At 42.7% G+C, this 13,469-nt stretch overlaps 1 protein-coding gene across 18 annotated transcripts in view; it reads right to left on the bottom strand.

Moving 5' to 3' along the window:
- The window catches only part of SGCD (sarcoglycan delta), a 695,743-nt gene that overhangs the window by 151,747 nt on the left and 530,527 nt on the right, over positions 1-13,469 (bottom strand). For 15 of the 18 annotated variants that reach the window (XR_015167840.1, XR_015167841.1, XM_086412599.1 and 12 more), the window contains 2 exons: positions 10,242-10,329; positions 3,638-3,757 (listed from right to left, as the gene is read on the bottom strand). Coding sequence is in view for 16 of the 18 variants with exons in the window: in XM_086412599.1 (XP_086268725.1) it covers positions 3,638-3,757; positions 10,242-10,329 (208 nt within the window). In the remaining 2 variants the exon portion in view is untranslated. Of the gene's footprint in view, positions 1-3,637; positions 3,758-7,425; positions 7,632-10,241; positions 10,330-13,469 lie in introns of those variants that run through there. The other 3 variants (XM_086412613.1, XM_086412612.1, XM_086412614.1) reach the window with 1 other exon arrangement.

Here is a 13,469-nt window from a genome sequence, read left to right as displayed (position 1 = left end):
GACTCTAGATAGCTGACTGTTCTATATGAGATATGGTTACTAGTCTTTTAGCCAGACTATTCAGGGTCTTTGGAGAGTGCCCAAGGTGTGCCCATTGTCCTGAAAACTGAATAGGTGGGTGTGGTTATCCATGGAAGAACATAAGAAATTGTCCTGAGCCCCTGGTTAAGCTTCTGTATCTAAGGGACATTATTTTCTTAGTATTATTATTATCTTCTACTGCTTATTCTTACTCAACTATTCAACTAAAATAACTGATTTATTTACATAAGTTTCTTACTATATTCATTCATTCTTACTTCCATTTTTTATTGTGTTCCTCTCTCTTTGCTTTACACATGTAGAAACTAAAGCTTAAAGAGAAAAATAAACCTGGATAGGGTCACTCAGATCCTGAATATCAGTGAAGATTCACAACCCAGGTATGTTAGATTCTACTATGAAATATGCATCCAGACTCCAATCTCCCAAGAGCTTGTGCAGTCTGATGACTCAAAAAGACAAACTTCTCATTAAGCTGAAAATGAAATTGCCTAAACTTCTCGTTCCACACCATATGGTTGAATCCCAGATGACAGGAAGCTCATTTCTGCAACACACTAGGCTCATTTCACTGAGTAGGATGTGAGACTTGTGGGGTGGTCATTTCCTCATCTTTTTAGCACTGGTAGCAGCAGTGGTATTTATTATGATGCTTCCTTTTGAGATGTTTACACACACACACACACAAACAAATGCTTCTGATGATGGAGAGAGATTTATCCTAAATCATTGTGCAAGTGAAATATCACCAGCATAAGAAACAACAGCAGCAAAATTATCCACCTGCCTTCAAGCAATCAAATACTACAATCATCTTCCAACCCTTATGTCACGATGGAGGAAAGGAGTTCTTAAATAATACCATCAGAGAATTTCATACACAAAGATGAAACCACAGTGTTTGGACGTCTAAAGTATCTTTGCAAAGTCAGATTTTAAAGCAACGGGGTGACTCATGAAGGTTCAGAGACTAACACGAAGTGCCAAACACCATTTTTATGAAATGACTGTGGCATCAGATGCCAGCACTTTTTTTCCTGGGTAAATACTTTAGAGCTGAAATAGCAAAATACTCTTGAATAAAAAAATAACCTAAAGTTTCTGTGTTGTTTTTTTTTCCCCCACAAGAACTTCGAACTAACATAGAAAGTGCTATTTTTATGAATAATGGAAAAATTGTCATTTAAGAGTTGGCAAAGATCCTAGAGCTATATTTATGTGTAGTCATGTGCACTGAGGATAGTGTTCATAGGCAAGAGTTTGAACAACAGTCACACCACTTACTGGTACTGATCTTGGTAAGTTTCTTCACCTTAGTTCACTCATCTAAACATGGGACCAGTTTGACAAGGCAGCAAATATACTGCTTTAATGAGAAGCAGTCTGCATTCAAATACCTGTATGTGAATCCTATGGCTCACCCCTTCCAACAGTTCAGCTCCATCCTCTGTAAAATGAGGGTGATAAGAAGGGTGCCTGCCCCAAAAGGTGCTGGTGAGGTCTGAAGGCAATCATGCACACAAAGTGTGGTACTTGGATCATAGCAAGTGGTCAGTAGACTTTACTCTTTTTTAAAGGCTATCTACTTAAAGGGCTTTATAAATAAGTTCTAAGAGGCCTCCCAACAGCAAGGGGGTGGGGAACGATGAAGCTATACAACTTAACCTTTAAACCTTAAAAGCCCCATCCACAGCCCAGAGCAGTGCTCTTCTTTTACATATTTTATTGATTGGGGTTTGGTATGAAATTTTATTTTTAAAAGTCTCTGTTGCTAAATTAAAAAAAAACCTGCTTGAAACTTCTGCTCTAGACAACTCTCATTTTACGGACAGGAGAGAAGCAAAGCCCTGAAAGATGAAAGCAGTTGTTCCAGATTACATCCCAGTGAGCACCTGATAAGTGATTAGACCACCCCTGGCTCACTGCCTCTGTACCTGGCCCTCCCATGCCACTGAGCTCTGTCAGGATGGCCATGGCCACCTTCTGACTCTGCTGAGCCTGAGGCTGGTTGGAACGATGCTAAAGTTTTGAAACTGGCAGTGGGAAGCAAAATGGGATCAGTTAAAGTGATGGGGAAGTAAGGGGGTAAATACAAGTGGGAGAATAGAGGTGTGAGGGGGTGTATGTTTTTGTGTGCTCGTGTATGTGTGTTATTATACTAGGCACTCAAGATGTACACAGTTTGAGAGCTTGGTAGAATATCTAGTTGAAAAAGACCTAGAACTCAGGGAAGATGCTGGGTCTGGGGATGGAAACTTAAGAGTCATCCAGCAAGAAAGTTAGCTGTGAATGTATATTATACCAGAGAGATAGACAGACAGACCAAACTGATGGGCTGAGGGTGGGGGTGATGACGAGGAGAACACAGAGCTAATGGAGAAGAAAGATGCAACTTCTTTCAATAACTTAAATTATTTCAATAACTTAAATTATTATGTTATTTTTACTTGAGCTTGTTGTTTGTTGTTGACAACAAACAACAAGCTCAAGTAAAAATAACATAATAATTTAAGATAATAACAGCTAGTACTTAGTGATCACTTACTATTTTTTTAGCCACCTTACCAACAAATTTACATAGATTATTTCACTCGATCCTTCCAATCTCAGAAGGTAGATACTTCTATTACCCCCACTTTATAGGTGAGCAAAACAGGCACAGAGAAGTTAGATACCTTGCTTTAGGTTCACACAGCTAGTAAAGGATAGAGATAGGATTAAAATGATGGGTTAATTCCAGAGTCTGAACTTTTAACTGGTATGTTTCAGTAACTCTTAGGGAGCAAGAGAAGGAAAAGCAGGATTAGTATTAATAGCAGCATGTGTATTAACACCAGTACCTACAGCTACCACTGGATGAACACCATTTTGTGTTTGGCACTGTGATAAGTGTGTATAACATGATCAAACATGATCCAATTGAACCCTAGGGAGAACTTGAGAAGGCAGATGTTCTTAGCTCGATTGAGAAGAAAAAGAAACTGGCTCAGTGATGTTGTTAATTTGTCTAAAGTCACACAGTTAGTAGGTGACAGGGCAGGAATGAAGAGCCAGGTTAGCTTTAGGACTGGAACACTTAACACACCCTGCTAGACTATTTCAGTGCACAGTCAAATTCAATGATTTCAACAGTGGAACCCAAAAAGAAACTCCTGCAAATGTTTTTACATATAAATTCTTGGGTCCTTCCACCATGACTTACTAATTTAGTAGGTCACAGTTGGCTCCATGAACCTCAACTTTTCAGAAGCTTCTGAAATGATTCTTAATTTATAACCTGGTTTGGTGATCATGATGACAATGTATACAAGTCTTGACTGCTTCTTGTAGGACTGTCAATCTGTGAGGATTAGTGCACTTCTTGATATGAGCACACATCCCCACTGGAAGTTTGGTGTTGGCAGACATGCCATGAAGACTCATGATTCGAGAAATTTTTAAGGTGAGAGCTGGGAGGTTCCTCTTCCCTCTTTTATGACAGTAAAATTACCTTTATAGGTAACTGGCCTAAATCACTCTTCTAGACACCATTTCACTGTACCTCTAAAATATACACAGTAGCATCAAACCAGTTCAATGACTGAAGTTTCCTTACCTAAAACTCGTAATCTCTCGGCTCCTACTACCACTTCATTGTTATCTGCAGAGAAGAGCAATTTTCCAGAAACCGTCTTTACCTCAAACTTTTTGCCATAAGCTTCTACGGCTTTTGGCCCTAGAAGAGGGAGAGAGAGAATACATTAGTCCCACTACATTCAATTTCAAAGAGCTTTTCGCAGAACATACACATCTGACAAGATTGTATTGGACTTTAATGTAAGTGGATTGGTTTTCAGAAGTCAGCCGTGACAACCAGCCTTGTGACTCTAGCCATGTCTTGTCAATTACTTTTAATCATACGCTCTCCGGCTGATTTTAAAAACCATCAGCTCCTTCCTCCAAACTAATGCTTGAATGAGATTTCCCTCAGCTAACCACCAAATTACTGTCAAATATTGTAGATTTTGGCTTGTCTTTATGAAAGCACAGAACACTCACCACCTCTTGGACTGGCATTTCTTTGGCCAGCCCAACTGCTGGAACTGGCCAAAGACATGCCAATTCTTCAAGAGGTGGTGAGTGTTCTCTGCTTTCATAAAAGGGCATCTTTAAATTCAGCTGAAATCTGTCTCATTCTTTACCCTTGACCCACTGGCTGTTTTTGACACCAAACAAGTATATAACTCATCTTCTTGCAGAAGAGGCTATAATATATTGTAATTGTCTTGAAAGCTATTGAATCTTTCATGCTGGAATTTCACTCAATAAAAAATAACTTTTAGAGGGCTTATCTATAACAACAGATGCTATGCTTGAAGCTGGGGCTATAGTAGTGGTGAAAGGAAGACAAAGTCCCTGATCCCTCAGCACTTACCTGCCAATATACATTAAAACATGTATTAGTAAATCAAACAGAAAACCACTGAGAGTTTTAGGTACTGCTGCTGCTACTGCTGCTAAGTCGCTTCAGTCGTGTCTGACTCTGTGCGACCCCATAGACGGCAGCCCACCAGGCTTCCCCATCCATGGGATTCTCCAGGCAAGAACACTAGAGTGGGTTGCCATTTCCTTCTCCAATGCATGAAAGGAAAAGTGAGAGTGAAGTCGCTCAGTTGTGTCCAACTCTTAGCAACCCCATGGACTGCAGCCTACCAGGCTCCTCCATCCATGGGATTTTCCAGGCAAGAGTACTGGAGTGGGTTGCCATTGCCTTCTCCTTAGGTACTACAGAAAAATTAGAACAGGTTAGTGTGTTAGAATTCTTAAAGAAATGGAGCTACCTAAATACCAGAAGTTCAGAAGGTTCCAAAAAGTTCGACCGCAGAAATGCATCAGGATAACCTAGGGGTATAATCATCCTCAGTGATCCTACCTGAGATCAAAAAGGAATTTATCTTTTGGTCTGGAAATTCATATAGAAAAAAATTTGAGGGTAGAGCCCAGAAAGCTTATATTTTCCTCAAAACTGCCTAGGGGATTCTGATACAATTTTCCCTTAGTATCTGTGGGGACTGGGTCCAGGATACCATTGGATACCGAAATCCATGGATGCTCTCAAGTCCCTCATATAAAACAGTGTGATATTTACATATAACCTATACATATTCTCCTGCATGCTTTAAATGATTGAATTATTTAGGATACCTAATACAATGTATGCTGTGTAAATAGCTGCAAATGAAATATCAATGCTATGTAAACAGCTGCCAGCATGGGGGCATATTCAAGTTTTGCTTTTTGGGTCTTTCTGGAATTTTTTTCTCCCAAATATTTCTAGTTGTAGTTGGTGAATACAAGAATGCAGAACTCCTGGATGTGGAGGACCAACTGCATAGCATTTTTCTTTCTAGTCATTTTTTCAAGACAGTGTCACTTATTAGTAAAAAGTAGTAATGAAAGGGCCTTCAATGCCTTCCATGTAAAGATCACTAGGAACACACTTGGAGTTGAACAAATTGGATTTTTAGCTCGTGGCCATAAGAGAGAACACACACCATGGGGAACTGTGGAGTTTCTCATCAAGAAGAAAGAACTTATAGGATCTGGCCCTTTATGGTAGGTTATGTGAGGGAAGGGCTTTAGGAAGTAGGGTTTTGTTCTGGATTAGATAGTGTCAGGAACTGACAGTAAATTTATGATTAGCATTTTAGTAAATCTTATCTAGAGGACAGAGGACCAGAACAATGCTAAAACTGTAATAGATAAACAGCAGTCACTCATATTAGAGGGGGATAGAGCATAGTCTGGTCATTCTTGTGGTTTGGAAAAACGTTTCTATTTTTAATCTGTGTTCAGACATAATCACAGTTGTGTTTGCTTTTTGTTTTGTCTGTATCTTTCACGGTCACCAAGTGGCCTTGTCCGATGCTGATGTCCTGTGAAATTCTGTTGACACAGAACACCAAAGCTTGGCTGATAGAGCCGGGTCGGCCCCCGGATGTCTGGTGTCTGCCACTCTACTCTTTGGCAAGACTATCACACTATCAGAGGACCATCAAAAGGTAGAAATTATGTCCCAACTTTCTCATTTTCTGGTAACATGACTTTGGGAAAATCATTTGATCTTTCTGAACCTCATTTTCTTTATCTTCAAAACTGTGCTACTACCATCGCTTCTATCTACTTCAAAGAAAGGTTAAAATGACTGACTTATACTGTGTTTATACAAAGAACTCTGTAGGTACAAAAGAGCTGTGAAACGTAGGGGGACTGCTTTTATGATCACCACCACTGGAGTCATGACCACAGCCATTTTTCTAATGTAATGCTCTCAATACACTGAAATAAATGAGGGTGACCGTCTCTGAGTGAACTTCCCTCTTTCCCATCATTATGTCAATTCAGCTGGACCTCTGACAAAACGAAGGACATTGGAGAGGCTCTTTAATGTGTGGGGGATTGAAACAGCTGACAGAGCACACATTTCCAAATGGCATGGGACTAAGATGTCTTCTCTGACTGCCATCATGCTGGGTGTGAGAATGTGTGTGCTAAGTCATTTCAGTTGTGTCTGACTCTTTTGTGACCCTAAGGACTGTTAACCTGCCAGGTTCCTCTGTCCATGGGATTCTCCAGGCAAGAACACAGGAGTGTGTTGCCATACCCTCCTCCAGGGGATCTTCCCAACCCAGGGAATGGACCTCCATCTCCTGTGTCTCCTGCATTGGCAGGCGGGTTCTTTACCACTAGTGCCACCTGGGAAGCAAACGACAGCAAAGCCAAGGGCTCCCTCAAGGTCACCAAGTGAGCTAATGGTAGATCTGCATCTGGAACTGCAGCCTCAGAATCGTTCCATGGCAGAAAAGGCGTGTTTACTTGTCTGGAAAGGGAAAGGAGGCTGGTGCGATGAGAAGAGGAGCTCTTGAGGATGCGAGGTATTAGGAAGCTAGAGTCAAGGATGAGAGAGGCTTGTAAGGACAGATGCGTTCAATGAGGGTTTGGGATTAGGCTGCTTAAGGATGGCTAAGATGCAGCTATCTTCTTGGTCACAGCAAAACTTTCAGTAAAACCTGTATTACTTAGGAATTCTTTGAGGATGTTACTTTTTCTTTTTAGGGTGAAGACTGCAGATAAGGAGGTCTAGTGGTAATGAATGAATGATCTCAGCATGGGCACAGGGTGAGTGCAATTTGCCCAATCTGGATTGATTCAGATATGGTGTAATGACTTGGGAACACAAACGCCTGGACTGTGTTTTCAAGGACTTGGGCAAGACCACGAGACATACTCCCAAGGAGTCAAGAACACTGGCCTGTGTGTAAGCTGAGTTTTCTCTGAACCTATTAACGGTGTGTGAGATGCAAGTGCGTGTACTGAAGAGATGACAGCCAACAGAGAACACAAGACAATTAAGTTATTTTGTTTTTCAGGCCTTCTCAGAATACAAAATGGACTTTATCCGGGGCCAGAATCATTTGGGTATATAAAGCTCAGTAGTTGGTGTTTTAGCCAAAACCCCACAGAGAGACCACTGGCTCCATGGTGCAGATGGCTTGTTCTGTTGTTGATTTCACCTGGGGCTGCCAAACCTCCGTGGATGTCGGCGAAATCTTAAAAAAAAAAAAAAAAAAATTCTACAGAGAAAAGTAAATGGAGCTGGAGACCGCTCAGGAGGTCTCCTGGCAAACTCACTGTTCCTCTCTGGGATGGAAAAGATCACTATTTGTAACCTGAAACTCATTTTCAGTTAATCCCTTTCTGCTGACAGTGGCCTATGCGTGAAGCACCTCCTCAATTCACCTCCTCCATCAGGGCGCGCCAGCCGTGTCCCAGTGCTGCTACTGCCACCTGGAAGCTGGAAGGACCTGGGGCCTTGAAGTCTCATTTCTTTCCTCATCCCCTTCATTCCGGGGCCTTTTCCCACTCTGGTGAGATGCTGTGTCAGACTTCTACAACTTTCCTCTCTGCAGGTCAGAGGGTTCCCCCTTTGCACCTACTACCAAGGCAGTACTAAACCAGCAGAGGCATGAGTCAAATATGTGTTTTGTGATCTCGCCTGGGAGCCTAACCATCATTTAGAACATTGTTTCTTGTGAAAAGATCATCTGAATTGCCAACACTAGAATTTCTTCTGGGCTTTTGAGACAGTCATTAGGTAATAAGCAGGAGAATTCTTGAATCCTCAGGACTGTCTTAGTAAACCTGGCTGCTGGGGCAGCTGGTAGCATTTGCTGTCAGGTAAGCACACCGCAAAGTATAACAGGCCTTAGGAGGTATTTTCTCCTGGACCTGCTCTGTGCTTTCCCCCACGTGTATCAGTGTAAAAGGAGAACCCTGAAGAAAAACCTTAGGGAGTCTGTGCTTGGCTATCTATGTCGGAGATTCTACTTAGACATATGCACTATCCACTCTAGAAGGCATCTTGAAAGGTTGCTACCAGCTGGTGTTAGGCTGGCTTTTGGCCCATCTCATTTGATATTACCTTGTGCCCTACCTTAAGAAGTAAACAGGGGTCTCTGCTCTGGGGTCTGCCCTGAGCAGAGGAGACGAAAGAAGATGGGGAGGAGAGAGGGACAAGTGAGAGAACAATGGGAGAGGAAAAGGAGAGAGAGAAAGGGGAGGGAGGAGGAGGAAGAAAGAAGGAAATAGAGAAAGAGGGAAGAGGAGGGAGGAAATGGGGGAGGCAGAGGGAGACCAGGGAGAAGGAGAGATAGGGAGGGAGAATGGGGTGAAGGGGAGAAAAGAGGGGAGCTGGAAGAGAAGTAAAAAGTGGGGATGGGGGGAGGGGTGGGGAAGGAGAGGGAGAGAGACTGACTCTTCCTAACAGTCATGCATCCAATTCCAGCTTTATCAAAACAAAATCTCTCAAGTCAACCAAATCTCCCACTGCAAATAAATGGCAAATGATCAACAGGCTAAATAAGTTCCTTTTGAACGCGGGAATCTGGGAGCTGGAGGTCGGATTTATTTCCCTCCTGGAGGCAATTTTCACACATGCTGCTTAAATCATTGCTTACTGAAGCTATTTATTTAATTATTTAGCATCGTGACTGCGGGCCAGATGTTAGAGAAGCCAGGCCACTGAGCCGGGTGCCGGCTGGAGAGCTTGTTGTTTATGGATTTCGGGCTCTGCCACAGCAGCTCCTCCAGTGGGAGCTGGTCCAAGTCACCTACTGGCTGACTGCGTCCCTCCAGACACCCACATCCTGCAGCGGGAGGGTGAGGCACACACCCCCACCCCGCCCCAGTGAGAGTCTGGGCACAAAGGCACCTGCCTCCCTGTGGCATGTTGATGAGTGGAGCTCCAGATGTTTCAGTCCCAATTATCTGTCAGGACATTCAGGCAACTGGCTTCTCAAAATGTCCATCTGTATACCTCTCTCTCAGCCCTGAAGCCAAACAAATGGCATCTTCTGTCTGGAAGTCTAACAATGCCATTCAGACACAGTCCCTTTCCCCCATCCACTGTGGGGGTGCACAGAGGATCCTGTTTACTGCTGTTCATAACCTACAGAGGGGGTAATACCACCCAACACATTATGTGACCATGAGACCCGTGTTCATCATTAGAGTCGTTATTGTGAATAACCTATCCTTGTTTAAATTTCAGGACTATGCAGCTTAAACCCCACTGAGTGCTTTCCGTGGCTGTTAGAAGCAGATCTGCTCTATTAAAAGGAACCACAGAAACATATTCAGGGTGGGGGAGGAATACAGCTGCATCTCGCAATGGAGCTAGGTTCAAAGTCAGCATGTAGGGCAAATATGGCACGGATTCAAACTATCACTACAAATCCCTTTTACAATCCATAAAGTATGATGTGCATGGTTTTGTATATGCTGTGCTATCTCCCAATTAATCCAACACAGCCAGCTTTTCCTGCGGCACTGGAGGAGAGAGCTTCCCTGTGGCTGAGCACCAGCTGAAGCAGCTGGCTGGTGTTTAGGGGCCATGCTACATGAAAAATTGTTTATTCTTCCTCCCTACCCCCTAAATGAGTATCATCAGATTTGCATAAGTTAAATGTGTGTATAGAATGAGCCTCTACCCTTGAGTAGCATCATGGAACACATGCTTTGTTCTCTTTTCTGAGGCTGTAAAATGTGTGAGCAGACGTTCCTTCTTAGATCCATCACACTGTGCTTAATTCACCCTTCCATTCAATGCTTTCTGAGTGCTTAGCCCGAACCAGGCACTACTGAGTTCTTTCTTTTCTTACCTGTTATCAGCTGAGTTAGTACTTTAGTCTGTTCATTGAGGATGTTCACTGTAACATTTCTGGCAGATTTGAAGTATAGGGCGTTACCCTGTAATAAGAAAATAAGAGAAACACATGAAAATAGCAGATTTCTTTTTTTTCCCCCATTATAGGTTCTTATAAGATATTGAATAAAGATCCCTGAAGGAAATGGCAAGCCACTCCAGTGTTCTTGCCTGGAGAATCCCAGGGACAGGGGAGCCTGGTGGGCTGCCATCTCTGGGGTCGCACAGAGTTGGACACGACTGAAGTGACTTAGCAGCGCAACTTAGCAGCACTATAAAATAGATCCAGTTTTTTATTTTACAGATGGTGACAAAAGATCTCTAAATAACTGTAGTCCCAACTCTCCAAGGGCTGAACTGATCTTTGTTATTTTTTTTATTTTTTGCTGTTTAGTTGCTAAGTTGTGTCTGACTCTTTGCAATCCCATAGACTATAATCCGCCAGGCTCATCTGTCCATGGGATTTCCCAGGCAAGAATATTGTAGTGGGTTGCCATTCCCCTCTTCAGAGGATCTTCCCAACCCAGGGATAGAACCTGCATCCCCTGCCCAGCAGGCAGATTCTTTACCACTGAACCACCTGGGAAATAAAATTCTAATTGATGTATCTTTATTTGAAAATCCTAGCTGTTTAGTTATCCCCACATATATGATAATTAATTGGCATTCAGCCAAAATGGATTTTCCCCAGACAGACACACAGATAGACAGATATACTCAAAAGAGATTTCATATACACATACACACCCAAATTTGTTGAATCCAAAATAGAGCCCTTTAGCTCTTGCTGTAGATGGTAGTTAGCTCTGGTACACGGGATGATCAGGAATGTTGATAGTCTCCTAATTTCACCCTCTCTAGTTCACCATTTTCTCCAAAGGAATCACGCAGAGCCCTTAGTGGAGAGTAAATGCTTGTGTGAAATACACTAGGTCTACCCCTCCAGCAGGTCCACCAGCTGTGAGAATCCAGGTGCTCTGCGGGAGGATGGTATGCTTTTTGTAGAGATGTTTACCACATGTGGACACACAACCCAGGAGATCCAGCATCTCCAAGAAGACCTCTGCCTCCCCTTTTTTCCTTTTCTTTATCCAGATTTTTTTTTCTTCCAGGCATCCTCTACCTTCAATCCATCTCCCTTTTATCAAAAAGGGCACCTGATTCCTCTTCCACATGGTGGCAGACATTTCTGAGAATGACTCAGAACAAACACTGGCTTGCTTGTTCTATAAAGGTCCTGATAATAAATATTTTTGGCTTTGTGGGACATATTGTCTCCATGTTAACTACTCATATCTGCTGTTTTTGTGAAAACAAGTCATAGACAATACATAGACAAATGGGTATGGCTGTATTCCAATAAAACTTTCTTCATGGACCAAGACAATTGAATTTCATATAATTTTAAACAATATAATCTTACCATGTCATAAAATGTTATTCTTCTCCCCCCTCCCCTTTTAAAAATACTAAAAACTATTGATTCTTGGGTTGGGAAGATCCCTTGGAGAAGGAAGTGGCAATCCACTCCAGTATGCTTGCCTGGAAAATCCCATGGTAGGCTACAGCCCATGGGGTCACAAGGTGTCGGACACGACTGAGCGACTAAACCACCACCACAACCAAAAACTATTTCCGTCCACTGGCCGTTTGAGAACAGGCAGACATAGGCCATAGTTTGTCAGCCCTCAACTTAGATGTTCTTTGCTTGGAATAAACTAAAGCTATAAATCAAAGGATGAATCTCTGACAGAATATGTCAGTAACCAGATAGTTGTTATTAGAAAAGAGAATGTGGATAGTCATCCTCATCTTTTCAAACCCTTGTTGCCACATGGCATCTGCCTAAAAATTTAGTAAAGCCACTATGGATTCAGTCTCAAATACAGAGAAACCACTGTGCCATGAATTGTGAGGAAAATGAAGATGGGAAAGACCCCCTTCAGCTTCAAAGTCTTACGTTCCGATGGGGACAATGACACAGCACACACACCTACACGACCAGGCAGGGAACGGCAAGGGTGATTAGAGAGTGGAAAACGGTGTGCTGAGACTTTCCTGAAGCGTGAGGCTATTCCTGGCTTAAGGATGCGCAGAGAGAAGCAAAGGGGGTAGTCATGTGTGAGCTGAATTTCCCAAGGTAGGATAGGATTTTCCCAAGTTGGAACAAAAAAACAAGAAAGATTATGGACTCTCTCATCTCTTTTTCCTTCTAAAACTGGCGATTCGTGGGCCCAGCCCAGTGCCTGGAGATGGTTAAGAGACAGGGGTGTGCTGACTGCAGCTCAGGTCAAGGTCTGAGTTGTTTCCACAAGAGGCGCGGTCAGGGGCGGGGGGCGGCCACCACCCAGGCATTGTCCACACACTGATGGTTAGAGCCATGATCCTCTCACCCAAGGTTAACTGCTAAAACGGATGGACGACTCACTCAAGCCCTGAGGAACCAGCTACCCTTGAGTGAGAGCTCTTGTCCTAGTGTTGAGGGAGGAGAGAACTGCCACATCCAGGCAACCACTGAGTCACTGACCCCCACCCTCCATTAATGGCTTAAAATTAAAATTTTGCCTGGTGAATGAATATTTTTTTTTGTTTTGTTTTTTAATTGGAACAGGGAAGAAGAAATACACTGAATCTAAAGTTGACATAGTTCTTTTTTCCCCTGTCCATTAGAAAACAAATCTTAACCAAAAATTGTTTATTTTTGCCATTGCTTCTGGCATTGCTTAACTCTTCTACGGAAAAGTTAAAAAGTAAGCTTTTTAAGTTCAAGCAATGTGAGAATTCAGAACTTGGAAACTGCAAGGGGGATATAGGTTTCCAGAAGTTAATGTACTTAACTCTTCATATATTGAGCAACCTGACACTGCAGAGAGAGGGGTGACCTGGAATCAGAGAACTGGATAAGCTCCACAGTCACTGACCAGTGTGTGATTCTGAGCAACTTAATTGCTCTGTGGTTCATTCTCTGCAAAACTGATAGCAACAGCAGCAGCTGGGGCTGACATAACTGAGCCCTCTCTAAGCACACAGTAGAAGCCCTGGAGTCAAGCTACCTAGTTTCCAATCTCTACCACATTCCAGTTGGCTGACTGAGAGAGTTAAGGGTTCTAAGTTTCAAGTTTCTTGATATGTGATGTCACATGTATTATTATTATTAAACTACAGGGTGGACAGGGCAGTTTAG

This window comes from Bos grunniens, chromosome 7 (genome assembly GCF_055505025.1).
Source record: "Bos grunniens cultivar Pamir isolate PY7600 chromosome 7, Bosgru_T2T1.0, whole genome shotgun sequence".
Lineage (NCBI taxonomy): Eukaryota > Metazoa > Chordata > Mammalia > Artiodactyla > Bovidae > Bos > Bos grunniens.
The sequence above is the reverse complement of the archived record's forward strand: the minus strand, read 5'-3'. Positions and strand labels throughout refer to the sequence as shown.